This window comes from Camarhynchus parvulus, chromosome 24, assembly GCF_901933205.1.
Source record: "Camarhynchus parvulus chromosome 24, STF_HiC, whole genome shotgun sequence".
NCBI lineage: Eukaryota > Metazoa > Chordata > Aves > Passeriformes > Thraupidae > Camarhynchus > Camarhynchus parvulus.
Genome location: NC_044594.1, coordinates 2,728,517 through 2,750,398, shown reverse-complemented (window position 1 = coordinate 2,750,398; position 21,882 = coordinate 2,728,517). Strand labels below are relative to the sequence as shown.

Genomic DNA, 21,882 nt, shown 5'->3' with positions numbered 1-21,882 from the left:
CTCTCCTCTCCTCTCCTCTCCTTTCTCCTCTCCTCTCCTCTCCTCTCCTCTCCTCTCCTCTCCTCTCCTCTCCTCTCCTCTCCTCTCCTCTCCTCTCCTCTCCTCTCCTCTCCTCTCCTCTCCTCTCCTCTCCTCCTTTCTAAACAAAGCTCAGAGCATTTTCTTCAGGACCACAGTGCAGAAAACCTTGCCTGATGCCGTGGTTATGACAGACTCACATCACTGCTGCACATCCTGTGGCAAATTCCCCCCTGTGAGAGGCTCAGGGCTTGCCAGGTGTCCCAGGTCACATCCACAGATCATTTCCCAGCCCACATCACACACACCATCTCCAGCACCAGCTCTGCTGTGTGCCACCCTGCCAGCCCCACTCTTGTTGGGGCAGATGAAACAGGAAAGCCTTATCAATGTGATTGTCTGGCAAAAGATTTTGAGAATATAGAAACCATAAGCGAGATTGAAATGAAAGCAAGCTTTGAGATACCTCAGTTACTGAACAACAGGAAAACAATGGTGTGGCTGGCTGAAGGTAATCCCCTTTTGATGGAACAACACCCTCTGCTTGCAGACAGCTCCAAGGGTCAGAGCAGACCCTACAGCTTGGCAGAAGGGGCCCAAAGAGGAGTTTTTAGGGTTTAAAATGGAACACAGGATGGTAATGTAATGATTCTTATAGGCTGTATGTAAATGCTGTAGGATTTGTATCTTGTACTAGATTGGTTAGTGAGAATCAGAATATTCAACACAGAAGAAGATTTATTGTGTTGTAATGGGAACCTCACTCTCCTAGCTCTGACCCCCTCTACTCTCTTACCCTCTTACTCTTTCCCTCTCATCCCTCTCCCCCTCTCTTCTCTCAGGCCTGCTCTGAGCTGTGGCTGGCAGCTCCCAGCAGGGCCCTGCACCCAGGCCCTTTGCAATAAACCCCAAATTCCAAGCCCTGGCTGCAGAGATCTCTCATCTCCATCCATCCTGACCGTGCTACCCCCCGATGCTCCGACACACTCTGCTCCCTCCTCTCCTCCTGGGCTGCTTTCAGCAGCAGCCCCAAGCTGAAATCCATTTCCTGGGCCTGTTTGCCCTTTAACAGACAGAAAACCACCTGGGTGTTCTTCCCTTTTACCCAGCTGACACAACACTGGGTTTATTCCACTCCTGGACAGGCCAGCAGAGCTGAACATTTCCTTGCTAACACTCCCTAAAAAAAACCTTCTCTCCCCTGCTCTGAAGGGCTCGTTTGGTCCTTTCAATACATTCCAGGGAGAGCTTTGTCTGCACTTGGTTTCCTTCCCCCTCAGCTCCTCGGATCTGTTTCAGGGAGATAAAGAATTCCATTGCATGCAGAGGCCACACTCTTTCCCTTACAATCCTCGTGGTTTCTTTTTGCACAGCTCACCTGGGCTATTCAGTTGCTAGAAGGCAGGCAGAGCAAACTTTAGCTGGTAACTGGCACCACAGTCTGATTGGAAACACATTTCAGGGGCTGCTTTCTATAATTACAGATGGGCTGGATACAGCAGAGATGTCTGTGTTAACCTCCACTGGGTCAGAGCTGCAAGTGTGAGAAACCTGTACCCCTGGCTGACTTCAGAGCCCATTTCCACGGAGCCTGGGCAGGCCAGGGAATTGTTAACAGAATAAAATCTCCCCCCTCCGGGGAGAAATTTGAATTCAGCCCAAGCTAACCCAGATCCTGAGTGCTTATCACGCTGCTGTCTCATTGTTCAGGTTTGATGGGTGCCCATCTCCTCCTCCCTGGCACACAGGTATCCTCTTGCCCAAGCTTTTACCAGCCCTGGCCCCTTCCTGGCTGGCTGCCCTCTTTCCCACAGCTGCTTGCCCAGGGTTAAACAGGCCATGGGAACTGGGAGAACTGGGATCAGCTCATCCTTCCTCCTGCCTGGCTGTGCAGGGGATGCCAACAGTGATGCCTCACACCCCGCTGACATGTGTGAGGTGACAGGGCCACCAAATCCCAGTTATTTTCATATTTTTATGATTAAACTCAGCAAGCAAAACATCCTCAATATCTGAAAATAATCTCATCCCAAGCCTTCCCTCTAATGCACCACAAATTAATGTCGCAAATGTCACTGGGGGCACTTACCAGGGTCTGAGTTGCACAAACAGAGGCCAGAAGGGAATCACATCCAGAATAAAAGCCACAAACTCCCCTAATTTCACTGCCATTAGGTCTGAAAGGCAAAAAAAACCCCTCCTATATATTCCTGAAAAATTACCTGAGATGGAGAATCAAACCCAGGCTGTGAAAAATCAAAGAGTTAATTACTCACCATGCTAATGAAAAAAAAAAAAAGCAGGCTTTATTCTAGTTAGAGCGAGGCATCTAAACCCAATTAATTCCCAGCTCACACTGATAATGTTCTAAAGGTCTCAGTGCACACAGAGCAGGAGTGTCACTGCCACACTCGGGGACACCGAGGTCACAGAACTGCCCTGGGTCACACACAGAGATAATGGCAGCAGCAGAGGAAGGAGCATCTTTTAGACTGTGCTGCTTATCAGAATATTTCTGCCTATATTAAAAACAGCAGAGGTTTTAGGGGAGGGCGGGGGAGAGGATTTAAACCATGCAATTTTCTATTTCTTTTCTGTAGCTTTTTGATCCTTTCACTTTTGGGTCTAGCAAATGCAACTCTCTTCATCCTTGGAGATTATTCTTCAATTCCTCAAAGAGTCTTCAATTTTCTCACAAATCTCTCTTCCTTTCACTTAATTTAAACATTTATGGCCAATTCCATGATTTAATAATGAGAAATAAAATTGGAGATTTACTAAGTGTGGAGAGAAGACCTTTCATTCCATCTGGGGATTAAGAAGGGAGTTAAAGGTGTGAGCCCTGCTAGCCTGACCTGAGCTCCAGGAGGGCCCAATCCTGAGGGATGCTGAGCATTCCCTGCTCCCACCCAGACCAGGGAATGTGGGAATGTTCCTCACTCAGGGTTTGCAGGGGTCCCAGGACGAGAGAAGAGATGAAAATCTTGACTTCCTGTTTCAGAAGGCTGATTTATTATTTTATGATATATATTTTGATATTATTTTATGATATTTTATTATATCATATATTATGATACAATAAAATAGTATATATAGTATATATGTTATTATATATTATATGTCTTTATTATATTTTATGATATGATATATTATTATATTAATTTATGATATATAGTATATTAAAAGAAAATGATATATTAGAATTATACTAAAAGAAAAGAATAAAAGATTTCATCAAAAAGCTAGCAAGGAAAAGGAAGGATTGATAATAAAATCTTGTGACTGACCAGAGTCTCAACACAGCTGGACTTGTGATTGGTCATCAAGTAGAAACAAGTCACATGGATCAATCAAAGATGCACCTGATGCATTCCACAGCAGCAGATAATTATTGTTTTTCTTTTCCTCTGAGGCTTCTCAGCTTCTCAAGAGAAAAAAATCCTAGCGAAAGATTTTTCAGAAAATATGTCTGTGACAAGGGAATGCTGAGCACACTGCAGATTTGGCCCCTAAAGACTGAAGCAAGCCCATAAATCCACAGCAGAGCTGTTTCAGAGATATTTTGCTAATAACTTTAGAGCCTGGCTTCATTTAGCACCACTGGCAGCTGATCAGGGCCAAGCTGCTTGTGGCCCCACCATTAATTTAAGGTAACTGTTCACTGGGATCTTTGGTTCTGCACAGATGCTCCCCAAATCACTTCCTCAGTCTCTGTCAATTATCCGAGACTAATGCACCTTGAAGTTACCTTTTAGAGCAAACATTTCTCCGTGGCCATAACTCTCAAATGTTATCAGTGGCCCAAAGATGGGGACAATGCAGCTTTCACTTTCAGAAATTGAGGCTGTGCGTTCAAATGGAGAAATCAGAAATAAATCAGCGCCGGCCGAGCCCCAGGATCTATTGCATTTTCATAATTTGGCAATTGCTAGGCATGCTCAGAGGACCAAATGGACCTCGAGCTTTTTATGCAGTTGATTTCATTTTCTGGATGGCTACAATTAGATAAAGGCAGCTTTCTCAGGTACTGCTGCAGATGAAGTCTGGCAAATCAAATCTCCCCTACTCGGGGCCACACTGGCTCAGCTGGCTGCTGTCACCCTCCCCAGCACTGTGGGGACCCTTCTGGGTGCTCAGTGCAGGATGCAGCTGCCCTGCTGTGCTCGGGGGAGCCCCAAACTTGTCAGGACCCAGGACATCCCTCTGTCTGTCCTGAGTAGCCCAGACCCTGCCAGGAAGCTCAGAGACCCCAAAATGTTCCTGTGGTTTTGATTATGACCCACGGAGCAAGTTACCAACCTTAGATGAAGATCTGCAAGCCATGACAAATTAAGTAGAATGATAGTGAATTTATCACGGGGTGAAAAAGTAGATTTTGGGGTTTTTAGAATGGGGATTCAGGGGGGCAAGATGGAGGGATCTGGGCATGCCCAGCCTTTCTCCTTCTTCTTCTTGGCCTCCATCTCCTGCTGTGATGGTGGCACTTTGGGATTGGTTTAGAGTAGAAGCTCACTGTCTAACATAGGTGATAGGTATTGGGAAGTAATTGTAAATATTGTACACATAGTTTTTTGTATAAAAAGATAACACCACCTTGAGGGCAGGCAGAGTGCCTGGAACTGTCCTGCTGGATGCACCTCGGCAGGGCAGGAGAAAGAATTTTATAGATAAGAAACAATAAACAACCTTGAGAATGAGAAATGAAGAGCTCTGACTCCTTCTTCAAGCGCCAGGCTGGGAAAAGAGACTTTCTAACCTTCTCGGGGTCACTGTGAGCAGCAGAGATCCCGACACAAACTCAGGTGTGCCCTGATCTGCCAGCTCTGTGATCCCTCAGCGTGGCATCCTCACATTTGGAAGTGCCAGGGCACAGCCAGGCCCTCACTGACCCAGCCTGGGCACAGATCATGCTCAGAGCTCCTCTCCAGCCAGCTCTGGATCTGTCCCTGCCGTGGCACCCACCTGTTCCAGACACAGCTCATCTCAGGCTACAATTTCCATCCTGTTCACTCAGACAAAAAGGGCTCCAGCAGACACAAATGAGCCCAGACGTGGAAAAGGCTGAGCCTCCCTCTGCCAAATGTCCTGGATTTGTAGCTCTGATGAGACAGAGAGGTGCCACTGCTGTCTGATTTTGGAATGGGCCTTTGGCTGGGAGAACAGCACAGAACGGAGCTAGAAGCTGTCTCTTCCCATCTTCTGTGTAACAACTCCATTGCAGGTCTGGATCCCACTTGGAGAACGATGCTGGCTGCGTCTGTGGGCTGCCAGAATTCACAATAATTAACCATTAATGTTGGCAAACACTTGGCAAATCTCCACCCGCTCTTAGAGCCCTCTGCAAACAAAAACAGACTAAGCCTTGCCAGTCCTACACATTAATCCAAAGATTTCCCTCCACTTCTATTTTCTGACAGGGTATTTAGCAAACAGGGTGAGACTGGGAAATACTCAGGTCACCCCCACTTTACAGAGTGACATTTCCAAAGCCCCAGCAAGTCCTGCTGGTGCATCAAGAGTGAAAATTTGTGGCCTCCAGCCCTGCCCCATGCTTCCTCTGCCTGCCAAAGCTCCATCCTTATCTCACTGGCAAGAAAGTCCAGGCAGGAAAGGGATGCAGACTCAGCCCAGGCTGTCATGGATCAGCAAACTGGTGGAGAGATAGTTCTGCTTCTGTCCTCGCTGCTGGGACACAGCAGAAAATAACCCAGAAATAGCCCTGAGCAAAGCACAGAGCACGGGCTGCTGTGACAGCAGCTTCTCTTGTCCCTGCCATGGCTCAGTGGCATTTTTGCCACCCAGCTTTGCCATCCTTGCTGCTGTTTTCTGACAGCTCCTTGTGGATGTGATCTTGTCCAAAACAAACCTAAAAGCAGCGGGTTTCATTCCAAAATAGTGACATCCCCTTCAAATACAGGAGGAATTCCTCCTTAATGGAGGAATTAGGATGAAATAGGTTGATCAGAGTAAAAAATTACATCTTCTAAAACATCAGATTTCCCCCTCAAAGCCATTCCCTGATATATATAATAAAAAATAATAAATCAGAAGGCTGATTTATTATTTTATGATATATATTATATTAAAAGTTTTCCACTCAAGCCCCAGCTCCAAACAGAAACATCCATCCATTTGACCCAGTCACAGTGTGCCAGGGCCATGAGAAATGGCCAGCAGAGCAACTTTCCTGCCAGAGGAGAACAGTGTGGCTCCCAGGACCCCAGAGCAAGGACATTTGGTGGCTTTCTGCTCATGTCTGGCTCCCTCCCATGTCATGACCTTCATTTCAGCTGGGGGCTCAGGATGCAGAGATGTTCAGTAAAACCAGGGGCTGTGTGCTCACCTCCCTGCCCCAGTTTAGCTCAGCCAGCAGCAATCAGAGCATCCTCCCTGGCTGGGCTCAGGAACACTCAGGAGCATTTGCTGTAGACTCTGGAAGAACAATCAGTCTGAGGCTTGCAGCTCACACATCTCAGTGCTTGTCTGGGAATAAAGAGGTCTTTCTTCTTTTCCTCCCCTGGTTCTTTCCCCTCATTTGTGTTCATTTCTGGCTTTGAAAGGAAATTGCTTTAAATCTCAGCTCAGCAAGAGCTGCAGAGCCAGAGGAACATTTCCGTGGCAGTTCAGGCAAAAGCCAGGCTGAAAGCTTTATTTCTGAGTCTGAGCAACATGAGGAGAAGTGTTTGGGGATGAGGAGCAAAGGGAGAAGTGCTTGGAAAGCAGAGTGTCCCTGCCCATGGGAAGGGGATGGAACAAGGTCCTTTAAGGTCTCTCCCAACCAAAACCAGCTGGGATTCAGTGATACAGGGAAAAGTGGAAGAGATTTGGAAAAACCGTGTATCTAAACTGCCTTTTCCTCACCAATATCAGTGAAAATCCCACTTACCCCACAAAGAACCTGCCAGGAATGTCCCCTCTCACTGCCTTTACACCCCAACAGACATTTTGTGTCCCTTGCACCCTAAACTCAATACATCAAACACTGCAAACAACAGCAAGGCTTCGTCCCCACACATTGATCAAAGCCCAAAAAACGCTGCTCCAAGCCAGCCTGAGTCAAGGCACAAGAAATGTTAGGCCTTTCCCCTGTAACAGAGCCTTATTTATCACACTGGAAAGGGTACTTTGGAGAGGCAAATGGCCAACTAGTCCCTTTGATACATGGAGATGCTTCAAGATAGGTATGATATAGAAAACCTCAGCAGAGATATGTCCCAGCTAATCTGACAGTTATCTCTTTTACAGCCAACTACTGTCATTTCAGTCTTTGAGAGCTGCCAGCGATGCTGATAACTGCAGACCTCGACACAGCAGAGGAGAAAGCCTTTGTTAATTAAGCTCCCTTCATTTTCATGCTGCTCTGGCCCTGGCAGCGCTCTCAGGGAGCTGCTCCTGCGTGAACCTTTGTGCTGGTGATGCAGTGCCACACGTGCCCCCCCCCAGCCAGATCCTCACCCTGCAGCTGGAATCATCCCTGGGATGAAATGCCACCAACCAGGCTCACAAATCACCTGGAACACAGCAGATTCCCCCATTGGAGGGGAAAAAAAACCCAAAAAAACCTGCCCCTGAAGGATGCATAAACCTGCCCATTGTCCTGATTTTCCCAGTGTGGTGTCAGGTTCCAGGGGAGCCTATTTATACTGAATTCATGAGAGCCACTTTGTGCCCAGGAGAGTTCAGCTCTGTCTTTTCAATCAGTTAGTGGCCATCAGACACTAATGGGGTTTCTGGAACTGTGGGTGCTTTATGCTCTGTTCTGCAGGTGTTTGGGCTCACTGAGCTCTTCCCTGAGCTGTGCTCAGCCCCTCACTCCAGGCCAATGTCATGTTCCCTCACTCTTAGATCCTCAGCAGACATGCAAGCATCACATGTGAGCCCAGAGTTACTTTATAGAGCAGACACTAAGCCCAGACTTACTTTTTACCATTCCTGGGGGCAGTTTGCCTCATTCTGCCCTCATTTGCCCCAGTTCTCTCTGCCTGATTCTGCCCTCATTGCCCTGGAGTGGTGCCTCCCTCTCCTCCTGATGGCCACTGCTGCTTTCCCCACCTAGGCAAAGCCACTGCAAGAAATTCCATCACCTTCCCTGGATGAACACGTGAAGCAGAAGAAACACCCATCCTGCAGGTAATTAACTGCAGAGCTAAATGAAACTGAAGTGTTGGAGGGGCTTTTCACAGCCCATTTGTGACAGCTTCACCCCAAACCAGTCCATCTTTGCTTATTTGCTCTTACAGAAACTTAGAAACCAGCTTAGAAACCTCCTTAGGACGCAGCCAGCCTCCACTGAACAGTTCTCACCCACAGGTCTCTCATTTCTTACCACTCAGAGCCATCACCCAAGAACCATCCAAACCAGTTGCCCACATTCCTGTGTCTATCCCAGTTTCCCAGTTCCCAGGGATTCCCACCCCTTCTAGAACCCCAAATCTCTGCAAAATAAGCTGTTCCCTGTGGATCTCCCTCCACCTTTTGTGTCCCTTACCTGGTGAGGCACTTGGAGAAGGACAGAAGGAGGGAAGATTTCTGCAGCTGTGGAATGGTTAAAAGGATTCCTGCCTCAGGACCACTGAGGGCTTAGTGTCTGCTCTATAATTTATAGCTTAGCATCTCTCTTTCCAAGGTTTTGTGCTCACAGAACAACCCTTTTCTATTTCATGTGCACAGCTCAGCTCAGGAAATGCCCCCAGGTTAGTCCAGGCCTTGTTAATACCTTCACCCATGCAACCTCAGGGGAGAAAACAGCTTTTTATCATTAGGTGAAAATGGAACTGCCTGGAAAAAACAGCACAAACACGGGGTTTAGCCCACGAGGAGAGATCCCAGGCCTTTCAGTTAGGAAGCTGCCAGGCTGCTGTGGAGTGAGCCAGGGCTGGAGAATTGGCTGTCAGGGCAGCGAGAGACATGAGCCTAAAACAGAGGGCAGCAGGAGGCTCAGACACACTGGTTCGAGGGGATAAAGCAAAGTATTCCATTTTAATTGATCTAATCTTTGGCTCCCGGTGGAATTTGCAGAGATATCTTACTAGAATTACCCGGGGTTTATCAGGAGACAGCAATACTGGGAAAGTGCCTTTTGCAAGGCAAACTACTCCAGATCTTGAACTGCATTAGCATTGGGGCTGGCTGAGCACAAGAGCTCCACAATGGCTTCAAAGATGAGAGGGAAGGGAAAAAAAAAAACCCGGGGAGAGAGGGAATATGTGAGATGTAAACCCATCTGAGCGCAGAAATGTGTGTGAGCACAAACCCAGCACATGCATAATGCTGCCTGCTCCCTCCAGGGTGGGACTGGGAGGATTTAGCAGGGAGCAGAAAATACAGGACAGAAGCACATTAGAAAAGGCATCTCAATGACAGCAGCTTTTATCCTCCTTGTCTGAGGTCCATCCCTGCTCTGAGTGCAAAACCTCTGAATATTAAAAAAAAAAAAAGAAAAAGAAAAACAACATTAAAAAGAGAGGAGGGCAAGAGGGACATGAAACAAATCTCTTTAAAATACAGACCCAGATATAAAATACCATGTGGGTGGAGCAAGCTAACAGGAGAGATAAAAACCAGGTGGTTTCTCATCGTTTTTTTTTTTTTCCTTGACATCCTCTGTCTGAGCAGATGACTGCAAGATCTTTGGAGATGCAGAATAATGTCTAGCTCTGTCAAGATTTCTCTTTATTCAATGCGGGGAAGCAGTGAAAAAAACATCAGGTCTGATAAATGATTCATGGAGCCTTTTCTTCTGCTAATCTGTAAATAAATTTTAAAAAGCAGCTTCCTTTTGATCAATATATTCTGCAGCTCGTAGAAACATGTTGGCCTTTAAGCACAACACAGGCGCTCTCAGATGTCTCTAGTGCTGCTGTCAGGACTCTGAAAGCCCAGCCTGGCTCCTTGCAGGGCTGGATGGAGTTTTACTGACTTCCCCCAGCTGAGGATCTGCCTCTCCAACCCCATGGCATGGGGGGAGCCTTGCCTCATCTCACTGCTCAGTTAATGTCAGGGAGAGGGGACATCCTGTGGATTTACAGATGTGAAAGCCAGGAAGGACCTCTGTGAGCATCTCATAGGACATCCTGAAAAACAAGCTCTAAGTCCTCTCCTTGCTGCCTGCTTTACAGTCACTGGGAGCAGAGCTTCCCTTCACACCCTGCTGGCAACAACAGAATGGCCCCGCTGTGCCACGGCAGCACACACCCCAGTCATTCCCTGTGCATCCTCCTCAGAAACATCATGCAATCACCCGAACAACTCTGCTGGGCCCATCACCATGGACCACACACCATTCCCTGCTCAGAAACATCTGCTGGAATCATCAGAACAACCCTACTGAGCCCATCATCACGGATCACACCCTATTTCTTGCCCATCCTTCTCAGAAACATCATGGAACCACCAGAACAAGCCTACTGTACCCATCACCATGGATCAAACTCCATTCCCTGCCCATCCTCCTCAGAAACATCTGATGGAATCCTCAGAACAACCCTGCTGTACCCATCACCATGGATCAACGCCCATTCTTTGTGCATCCTCCTCAGAAACATCATGGAATCATCAGAACAACCCTACTGTGCCCATCATGAAAGTCCACACCCCATTCCTTGTGCATCCTCAGAAACATCTGCTGGAATCATCAGAGCAACCCTGCTGTTCCCATCACCTTGGATCACACACCATTCCCTGTGCATCCTCCTCAGAAATATCTACTGTACCCATCACCACAGATCATATCTCATTCCTTGTGCATCATGAGAAACATCATGGAATCACCAGAACAACCCTACTGTGACTGTCACCATGGTCCACACCCCATTCCCTGCCCATCCTCCTCAGAAACATCTGCTGGCATCACCCTGGATTCACCCTTGGGCAGCTCCATCCACCAGCTATGGGAAAGATGGAGCTGCTCACCCTGCTGTCAGTTCTGAGTTCTCTCCTCCCTCATCACCAGGCATTTGGGCTTTTTTTTTTTAATTGACCTTTAATTTTAACTCCTGTTTTCCATTCAACTACACCAGGGGTGTGGACCCTCTCAAGGAGCAGAGACCTTCAAGAGCCAAAGCACCTCTTGCCTGTCAAGTTGCTGGGTTTCTCCCTGAGCAGCCGGGCCTCAAACTGTCTCACAACTTTCCTGACTCTGAACCGGGGAAGGAAAGAGAAAAAAAAAAAAAAAAAAGAGCATGATTATACAAGGACATCTTTTATTTAAGTACATTCAAGACAAAAAGAAAAGAAAACAATTCAAGAACAGGATGTACCTTCACTCAAGGCTTTATCTCCCCTGCCCCTCTCCATTGTCATCTCTTTCCTTTTACGACCAGAAATTGCATAGAATTTGTTTTTTCAATCAGAAAATTAAATTTGCCAGTGTAAACCCCCACATCTGTACCAAGCAGAGGGTGAGCTGCTGCTGTTTGTAGGGAAGTCACTATTTTCCTTACACGAGATCCCGGGCTAATGATTTTCTCAAATGCTGTGTGGCTGGAATTCACCCTGGAAGTTGAGGGTGCTCCGTGGGGTCAGGGATTTGGGAGCTCCTGAGCCTGGGGCAGAGCTCGGAGTCACTTCAGGAGCGTGCAGAGCACAGCCAGGGACATTTTGGGGGTCCCAACCCCTCCTCCCTTGGCTGGTGGGGATTGGCAGCCCCCCCAGTGCTCCCCACTCACCTCCCTCAAAAGGCTCCTCCCCACCCCATCCCAAGAACAGAAAGGAAAAGGAAAAAAAAAAGCAAAAGATAACCCCAGAATGAAACAAAAGACACAGAACCCCTGAAATTCCAGGCGTTTCAAGGCCTCTTTGAGTTCATTGTGTTTGTTGGCTGTTTTTTGGCATTTTAATATATATATTTATATATATCTATGTATAGATATATTTCTCTATATATGTAATTTCAACAGCTCCTCAGATGGACTTCCAGCAAACGCTGCTTCTCACAGGGAGCGCGTCCCATCCCATCCTCCCCTTCCCCCTTCAACCCACCTGCCACCCTCAGAAAAGGAAGAATTATTCAGCACCTGGTGCCTCGGAGACTGGGTCCTGACATACCCAAATTAAACAAAAAAACCCCAAAATAAGGACTCCTCCCTTCCCACAGCCACAGCAAATAAAAAGTCCCCCCCTGCCCTTGGAGAACATCCCCCAGTAAGTGATGGAGAGGCAGCGCCACCGTCCTTTCTCCTGACCTTGGAGGGCTGAGGAGCTCCAGGCACCCCTCCTTGACCCTGGGTGGGCAATTCCTGCTACACCAGCCACCCACCACATCCCTCCATCCCAGAGACAACCTCTGGACACCCACCAGCCTGAGGACCTCCCTCCTGCCCCGCCAGGCCGTGGTGGACACCAAAACCGCAGCCGGCCCTCGGTGTCCACGCCAAGATCCACCTCGCTCTGGAGAAGCTGGGTAACTGTTATTGATTTAAAAACGAGTTGACATTGTACAAGTCCGTGTTCTGTAAAATGGAACAGGACCCTCTCGTCCCCACCCCGACGCCCCCTTGGCCTGGCGCTACTCGGGCCCGCTGCTGTTGGTGGCCTTGTCCCACTCGAGGCTCTCCTCGCTGCGCGCCGGCGACCCCGCGGCCGGCCGCGCCCGCAGCCCCTGGAAGCGGCGGCACTCGGGGCACACGCGGATGTGGGTGCAGCCCCGGGCCACCAGGGCTGCCTCTTGTGCCAGTCTTTGTGCCAGGGGGTCTGGCTCGCCCCCGCTGCACAGCTTGCCGTTGCTGAGCGTGGTGGTGCTGCGGGCTCGGCGCTCCTCGGGCGCCGCGGGGCGAGTCCGAACCACCGCCCCTCGCCTCCGACGGGGGTGGAAACTGTCCTTGCACAGGATGATGTTGCGCAGCTCCGTCACCATCTCTTGGCACACCGACACCTGGGGGGAGAACAGAGCTGTGCTGCTCACCCGAGCGAGCTCGGAGTGCCTCAGGGGCCTGGAGTGATGAGGGCTTGGAGTCCTGACATAGCCAAGCTCACCTGAGTGAGCTCTGAGTCCTGGAGTGATGAGGGTTTGGAGTCCTGACACACCCAAGCTCACCTGAGTGAGCTCTGAGCCCCTCAGGGGCTCTGGGTCCTGGAGTGATGAGGGCTTGGAGTGACCTGGGATAGTGGGAGGTGTCCCTGACCATGGCAGTGGGTGGAACTGGATGAGCATTAAGGTCCCTTCTAATCCAGTCTGTTTAAACATTCCCCAAATTTTTACGGACTCAGTGCTGCTGGTTTTCAACACCAATGCTCAGAATCTACACTTGGTTTAACCCAACTCTGCCACTCATCAGAGACAGCCCTGTGTTCTTCATCCCCAGATCAGCACAAGATCCAAACCTGCTGCAGGTAGAAATCATGTGCCCAGGAAAGGTACCTGGATTTTTTGCACATCTTTGATCCCTTTGAAAGCCCTCGGAGCATCTCTACGGCCTCACTCTGAGTAGGAGTGCACGAGAAACTCATGGGTTTTAGACCCTGCCCAAAGGACCAAGCCTGTTCCTGGGTTTGGCCTGTCCTGGCTGGGATTGCTCCTCAGCCTGGGTGCATGACTCGCTCTACGACACCCCACAGACAGCAATAAACACACCCTGTCCCCTCAGCACCCTCCCAGCTCCTACCTCCGACTGTTCAGAGTGTCGAAGGCTCCACAAAAATTCCAGCATTGCCATAAAAATTGCTACGATTAAGCCGCAGATGAGCACCACGAAGATTCCACCAATGTTCTCCATCCCCAGGCCTAAAATAAAGCAGGAGAGACACTCTGGAGAGGCAGACACGTCATAAATCTCAAGTATCACTGCACAGAAGCCCCAGGCTTTGCTGTTTTGTTGGCATTGTAGATGCCCAGCCAGGGACCAAAAGCACCAAGCCAGCAGTGTCCTATTAATAGCTCCCTGCATGACTCAGATGGCCCAAGTGAGTGACTTGCAATAACTGCAGGATCGAAGATGCCTGCTCAGAAATGATGATTTTGCAGATAAACAGCCAGAACGTTGGAGGGGAAGCACAAAGCAATTTGTGCACAAACTGAAAACAGGAGGGGAAAAACGCGGGATCAAAGGGGCACATTAATCCCTGCAAATTATTCACCGAGCTCCAGTGGCTTTGAACTTGAAAAGGAAGAGGAGCAAGGTTGTTAAAGGAGCACAGATAAAGGAGACAGGGAAGGTCTTTAAAGGAAGCTGGCAGCAGGAAAAGCTCCTTTGATTGCATCACAAAGTGCTGCAGGAAAATGATTCCGGCTGCTCGGACTGCAGTGGGAAAGGAGAGGCTCCAAACAAGAGCAGGATGCTGTGTCACTACAGGGTGACAAAATGGGGTCCCTGCCACCCTGGGGCACCTGGCTGTGGGTTGGGTGTCTCTGTCCAGCCCCCCTGGCCCATGAGGAGGGAACAGCCCCTTCCATGGACAGCTCATCCCACCTCCCCTGCACAACTCGCTTCCTGTGGGATGACCACCATGACTACCCAGCCTGCATTCCAGAAAGTTCCACCAGCTGAAGGAAAATCCATCCCTTAAAAACCTGAGCTTTCCATGTGCTGAGGTCATCTCTTCACTTGCCACCACGGCCCTGGTCCCCAAAACTGCGCCTCCATCTGTCTGTGAGATGAGCCAACCTCAACACTTGGGATGTGGTTCCTGTCTCCTGTGTTTGGTTTGGGTCTCTGATTGGACTGATTACTAAAAACCATGTGCTCTGCCCTGGCTTGGCTGTGTGAGGCCATTACTCAACAAGAACATCTATAAAAATCTTCTTCTCCCTCCTGTAGCATTAAATCAAAGTGTAAGAATAGATGATTTATTGACTTGATCTCGGCATGCCTTTTAGACATAAAACCTCACCAAAATCCTTGTAAATCGCTGACCTGTTTTGTTCTAAAACTTAGCAGGTCACATTTCTGCCTCCTCCTCCGTCATTCTTTTGGCACCACCCCCAGAGCAATGCAGGCAGTCTGTAAATCAGAGACTTTTGCAGAGGCGCTTCCACAGCAATGGCAAGGCAGATAAAACAGCCCAGAATCACAATTCAGACCCAAAGCTAAAGGCCATCCACTCCCCTCTGCAGCTCACAAGCGTGAATTTAGGGTTTGTACCTCTCTCTACATCCTCCTATCATTCTGTCTGGCTGCCACCTCAGACACCCAAGCTCACTGAGAGATATTTCCTTTTTCCATGCACATACAGCCTTCCTCATCTCCATGGCATAGGGAACAAACCAACAGAAAAACTTGCCCAGGGTCACCGATTGTGCTGGGTAGGGCCAGACACAGCCCAGCTTCCCCCTTTCCAAAGCCATCTCAAAACAGCCCCCAGCCTAGATTCTACCTTACAGTTGCCTTTGGCACAGTCCAGGGAGAAAATAAACCCTTCCACCTTCAAAAGCAACTCATTTAATAGCAATAACCTGATGTCTTACACCTTCAGCCTGGAGATGAATAACTGGGGTTGTCTGTAGAGCAGCACTGCCCAAAAGTGAGCATCACCTCCCAGCAGGAACTGCACAGACACACACACCTACACCTGCTGCAAGGTCAAAACTCCAAAAGAGCTTCCCCAGCCCTGGCTTGGCTCTTTTCTCTGCTCCCACAAAGGTCACAAGGCTGTGCTTTTAACTGGGGGGCCTGCTGGCCTCGCAGAAAACACTTGCTGAGGAAAGGGCTGCTGCCAAAACTAAAAAATGCAGCAACTGTGTTAAGCTGGCAACTGCTCTCATGCTGGGACATCAGCCTAATGTGGTGGCTTTTATGGCAATTTGCATAGCATTACCCAAAAGAATTTGCTCCTCAGTTTACAAATGTACTAATAAAGTCCTTGTGTCCCTTCCCCTGGCTGTTTAAAAGACGCTTTCACATGAAGCCATTAACCAGCGGGCCTGTGGTGGAGATCCATCTCCCTTCAAGGAACGCAGGATTTTGGTCTGATCCCTTCAGCCATCCATTTTCTCAGACATTCATTAGAAGCTAATTTACCCTCCATATGCCTCCAATATTTGTCATTTGGTTGTTCCCGCTATCTCTGCCCCAGGCAAAAACACACAGCGTGAGGCGCGGCGGAGCTGTTTGGCTTTCTCCTTGAGTTGAGAAGGAAGGAATCTCAGGTCAGGAGAAGGGGAAATAAATGATTCCCAGGCAGAAAACCTGGCAGACACACAGCTGGGTGTCCATCCTTGCACCTCTGGCCAGGATTTTTCTGTGGCTGGTCACTTGGGGAGTGCAGGGCTTACCTTTGGCTCTGTGGTCCTCCTCTTTGGGGCACTTCCCTCCTTCCCACCACTTGCGCTTCAGGATCTCCAGGCGGTTGTTCTCCTGCAGCTGGAGGATGGCCAGGTCGAACTCGTCACGGAACACGGAGCCTGCAACGCCGAGAGGGACGTGCTAGGGCCCCACCTTCCTCCCCATCATCATCCTCGCCCCACCCCAGCGTGCCCAGCTAGCACAGCTCCTCTCTGGGTGGCTGGGGCTGTCAGTCCATGCCAGCCATGGAAAGCTGCAGCCACCCCGCTGGGAATGTCACCTGGTTAATGTCACTTGCAGGAGGTGACTTTACCTGGCCACCAGGAGCCACACAGGCCTCTGGAGGAGGCCCATGGCAAGGGGAGCTTTGGCTTTTGTATGAGCAGTTCAGAATCCTGCTCCTGCAGACCATGGAGGTCTCTTGGCATTCCACCTACAATTTCACCTTGTTCTAATGCTCATACCCTCAAACTGGTCACAGAAATCCTGAGCTGGAAGAAGCCCAAGGATCATGGAAGCCAAAATGTCCATGCTGGAGGAGCTCAGTCCTGTGCTGGGCACAGAGCTCTGTAGCAGTCCCAGTGTCTACTACCAGAGATCCTTGTCTGCCACCAGAGATCTTTGTCTGGTACAAGAAATCCTTGTCTGCCACCAGAGATCCCGAGGAAGGGCCATGGGAAAGATTCTGCTTCTCCCAGTAACTCTGCACTATTGTCCCAGCCAGCAGCTTTCTGCTCCTCTTATCTGCTACGGTTTCACTGTTTAACAAGACAATGTCAGAACAAATTTAGCCCTGAAGGTAGGGATTTGTACTCACTTTGATCAGGTTGCTGTGACTTTACAAGCTTACCCGTGTTCCCTAAACTAGAGTGGCTGTTTGTGTGACGGGGGCCTTATGTAATCCTCCTCAACTTTGTGTTGCTAAATGCCAGGGCTTAAAGGTCAGGACAAGGCTTCCAGGCTGTCCAAAAGACCAGCAGATCATCGCTTGGAATAACAACTAAACCCTTATTTAGTGGTGATGTTCTCTTGTGAGCTCATGCATTTGAAAGACAAAACCCCTGCATGTGTTAAACCTGATGAGAGCCAAGTCTCTGGCCTGCATTTTAAAGAACCACCAGCTGTTAAGACATCCCTGCTAAAAACTACCAGAATTGCCACAGCATTACTTTGACATCACTTCTGGGATTAAAACAAGGAGCACAAAACGATGCACAAACACTGGTTGGGGAAAGGAAACAGCAAAGAGCAGGTATGCAGAAAACAAGCAGCAATTTTGAGACATCTTTCACATGAATCATCGAAAGAGCCGTGGTCGCGTCTCACATGGCTCTGGACCAGAGCAGGGTCTCACATCTGGCTCTGGACCAGAGCAGGGTCTTGCACATCTGGCTCTGAGCATGGGCAGCAAGTAACAAATAAAAAGGACCCTGTGAGATGCAACGTTGGCTTTTAGAGCCGGCGCAGCCTTTGGAACGCTCCGGTCCTCTGCCGACAGCCGAGAAGGACTAGAATTGTTCTTCACTGCCTACCGACGGGCATGCCAATCCCGTAGCCCTTGGTGTCCAGAAGGCCCCCGACCTGCGTGAGGTTGCAATTGCGCTGCCGATAATACTCGTTCATGGTGGACTCCAGCAGGAAGGCGTAGTTGGAGTTCAGCACGCGCGCGATCCCTTCCTCCGTGCTCTTCACGAAGACGCTGGGCTGCTTGGAGTACATGTAATTCCACATCCGCTGGTACGTCTGGTAGCGGGAGTTCTGGGAGGGGGGAAGAGGCAGCCACGGCTCAGGGAGGAGATTTTGGGGTAAATTGGATCCTGTCCTAGGTTACAATACTAATATAGAGTCTATTGACCACAAACTCCCAAAAAACTCACTTCCTTTTCAAACCAGGACACCATCGTCAAGAGCTGCTGAAACCAGGAGGGGCATTGTCTTTTTCCTTATCTCCTGTTAATGGGCCCATCAATGCCTTTCCCCATGACTCAGAGAAAACTCCCTCCAGGAGCCATTTCTGTTTAATGGACCCACCACATGACTCAGAGAATGATATCAGCCCGTTGTGAGATGCTCCACCCAGGGGGAGGAGCTAAGCATTCCTACATGGATATAATCTGGAGTTTGGGACAGAACTCCCTCCAGGAGCCATTTCTGTTTAATGGAGCCACCACATGGCTCACAAAATGATACCAGCCCATTGTGATATGCTCTGCCCAGGGGGGAGGAGTTAACATCCCCACCTGGATATAATCTGGGGTTTGGGGCAGAACAGGCAGTCTCTCCACTGCATTCCCAGGGGAATGACTGTCTTGTCCACTGGATCTTCAGAGGAAGACTACACCCTTTTTACAGGATCCCTGCTCCAACAGAACCACATCTGCCACTCCAGGAGGGTTGCAGCCACCAATCCAACTGGACTGCTACCAGCACCCTGACCAACAGGGTGTCAGGTTGCATTCTGTCAGTGTTTTTTTCTTTTGTATTATTGCACGTATTTTGGTTTTCTTTTCCCTTTTCCTAATAAATTGTATTTCTGACTTGGAGTCTCTCACTGGTTTTGCTTTCAAACCAGAACGGACCCCTAAATTTAAACCCCCATAACAGGCACTGCTCTGGAAAGGCCACAATGGAGAGAGGAATCAAATCTGACTTCAGATTCAGGAAGGATTTTGGTGCCTCATCTCTGTTTATCTCAAAGAGGCACAAATGTGTTGGGAGTTTGTTGGAAAAGCTGGGCATGAAATGCCCCAATTCCAACAGGGTCTGGCAAAACAAAGTAAATTCAATTTTAGAAAAAAAAAATCATCATTTTAGTGACCACATATCAAAAACACACCAAAAAAATGCCTGAAGAAAGAGCTCCTGCTTGGTTGATTGAAACCTCTGGGTGCTCCCTGTAGAGCTCACACCATACTGACCATCCCTTAAACATTGTCCCAACAGTTCTTCAGTGTCAGAGCCAGACTCCAGCACCCTGAGGAGGGCACTGAGGGCTGGGGGCAGCACAAAAGCTCTCTAGAGATTGTTGCTCACAAATTTAATTAAAAAAATAATCCAGATTTCGTTCACACCCCTGTGAGGCAAGTTAAAGTGCTTGCTTGAAAGAACTGGGGGTTTTTGTCATTGATTACAATAAACCAAAGCTCCGCCAGCCCCAAATCCTCGGAGCTGGCTGGTGGCAGAGCCACCTTGGTCTGATGAAAAGAAAGCTGAGAATGATGAATCTCTCTTGCCTGTGCAGAGCAGAGAGTGAAAGCTGCTTGCACAAAGACTGAATATAAACACACCCTGCTCTACATGAGCATTTTCATACTGTCAAGGGCTCGTTTTCTGTGGCTGGTGAGCGATGCTGGAGAGCCTCAGGGAATCTGCTGCTGACCCAGTTCCTGTCCTCATCTGTCCAGCTCTGTCCTCTGGGTGCAGCCACTTGGGCAGGAGACAGATGAGCGGGGGGGGTTTGGTTCTGTTTCACTGCATTTTTAGACCTTAAACTGTGTGTCAGTGTCAGGGGAAGCACTGCCAGGACAAGCTGCCTTAGGAGGGGACAAACATTCCTTCATGCACCCAGGAAGGGAGGGGAGATGGAAGCAGTTACCATCACTACTTTAACCTCCCCGTCCTTACACCAGAGGCAAATGGATCCCAACACAGCTTGAAGCACCACAAATAGGACAAAACTCTCCTTTTCTAATTTCCTCTCTGTTTTTTTCACTGCCAGGCAGTGCAGAGACACAGCCAGGGGTTTAAACTTGAAAGCTTTCCTCAAGTGAGCTCCTCGTATACCCCCTCACTTAGGCCCTGCTCAGCTCATTTTAGATGTAAAGTTTGGCTTAAAAGTAGCTCTTTTCCATACCCCTGAAGAGCATAAAGTTGGGCTGAAAAGCTCAGGCTGACTCCAGAGATTTCCCAGCCTTCCAAATTCAGTTCAGACTCAGAGTGGGGGGAAAGAGTGAGAACAAGCTTTCTCTCCTTTTGGAATTTCAACAAGCAATAAATAAATAAATAAATAAATAAATAAATAAATAATCCTCAAGCAGTTCTTTGTGCGTTCAGAGCGCTGCAGAAAAGATTCACTCATTTATTTCCCTTCTGAGCAGAGCAGGGAAGATAAAAATTAAATTGGGCTAAATGGCCCGCATAACTTTGCATACACTTGACTTATTTCAGTGCCACTGACCTCACACAGGCTCCAGCACTTTGCCTGGGTTGTGCAAACGTTTCTTTGCTTATCCCACCTGAAAGATTCTCAAATAAAAACTAAAACCATGCGGAGACCCATGAAAATTTGAATTCCTTGTCGAATTCCCTCTCTGTGTCCTCCACCGTGCCTCTCCCACCATTCATCCTGCGCAGGGATCTCTCCAGAGTTCCCCTCCGTGCCAGCAGCTGGAGTGACACAGGGGCACAGCAGGCTGAGGGGACACCCCAATGTGATTGAGGGGTGTCCTGTGCACCCCCTGCCCCCCCAGGCAGCCAAAGAATGGGGTTTACTTGGAAGAAGGTCATGCTGGAGCCGCCGTGGATGGTGCCGTACTCGATGGTGGTCTGGTCAGCGAGGTCATCCACGGACTCGATGGGCACGTCCATCCTCTGCACGGTCAGGAATGCCGCCAGGTTGGCCGTGTAGGAGGAGATGATGATCAAGGTGAATGCCCACCTAAGGGGAGGGAATGGAAAGTGTGGTTTCCCTCGGGAAATCTGCTCTCCATCCCTACCCTTTGCCTCGCAGAATCCCAGAATCACTGAGGTTGCAAAATCCCTCTGTCGCAGACATCTTTTATGAAAAATCCTTTCCTTAGGATTTTTCCTCCTGAGAAGCTGAGAGGCCCCAGGAACAAAATGGAAACATGGATTATCTGCTGCTGTGGAATGCAACAGGTACATCTGTGATTGGCCCATGTTGGTTGTTTCTAATTAATGGCCAATTACAGCCCAGCTGGCTCAGACAGAGAGTCCGAGCCACAAACCTTTGTTATCATTCCTTCTTTTTCTATTCTTAGCTAACCTTCTGATGAAATCCTTTCTTCTATTATTTTAGTACAGTTTTGATATAATATATATCATAAAATAATAAATCAAGCCTTCTGAAACATGGAGTCAGATCCTCATCTCTTCCCTCATCCTCAGACCCCTGTGAACACCGTCACATCCCTCCAAAACCATCAGTCCCCATCTGTCACCCGGACAAGTGAGTGCCACATCCCGTCCTCCTTGAACACCTCCACCTGGGCAGCCCCTCCCCATGCCCCACAGCCCTTGCCATGAAGAATTCCCTCCTCCACACCCAGCTCTGCCCAGAAAAACCCTCCTGGGAGGAAGGGCTGCCCTCCTTACCAGACCCCGCTGACGCAGCGCGTGGACAGAGCCTGGGGGGCGATGGTGGAGCCCTGCTGCATGAACCCCCCCACGGGGAACCACAGCGAGTTCCCCAGCGAGTACTGGTTCACCAGGAGGTTGCAGCGACCTTGGGAGCAGGGGTGGGGGCTGTACCACTCGTACGGTGTCAGCCTGAAAGGAGAAGAAAAGGAGAGCTCAGGGAATGTGTTGGGAAATGGGACACTTTAAAAAAAAAACCACAAAAGAGAGAAAAGCTGTGAAGCTCCAGCTCTCCTGGAGGCAGAGCTTTCTGAGGAGGAAATGCTTTGCT

General features: G+C 49.1%; 1 protein-coding gene across 2 annotated transcripts in view; it reads right to left on the bottom strand.

The window, feature by feature from the left end:
• Window positions 1–12,119: 12,119 nt before the first annotated feature.
• GRIK4 (glutamate ionotropic receptor kainate type subunit 4) overlaps window positions 12,120–21,882 on the bottom strand; it is a 200,899-nt gene continuing 191,136 nt past the window's right edge. For both annotated transcript variants that reach the window (XM_030964960.1, XM_030964961.1), the window contains exons 15-20: window positions 21,570–21,743; window positions 20,727–20,892; window positions 17,768–17,993; window positions 16,226–16,354; window positions 13,620–13,738; window positions 12,120–12,889 (exon numbers count right to left, since the gene is read on the bottom strand). In XM_030964960.1, coding sequence (XP_030820820.1) covers window positions 12,524–12,889; window positions 13,620–13,738; window positions 16,226–16,354; window positions 17,768–17,993; window positions 20,727–20,892; window positions 21,570–21,743 — 1,180 coding nt within the window. In that variant the 3' untranslated portion in view covers window positions 12,120–12,523. The remainder of the gene's footprint in view (window positions 12,890–13,619; window positions 13,739–16,225; window positions 16,355–17,767; window positions 17,994–20,726; window positions 20,893–21,569; window positions 21,744–21,882) is intronic.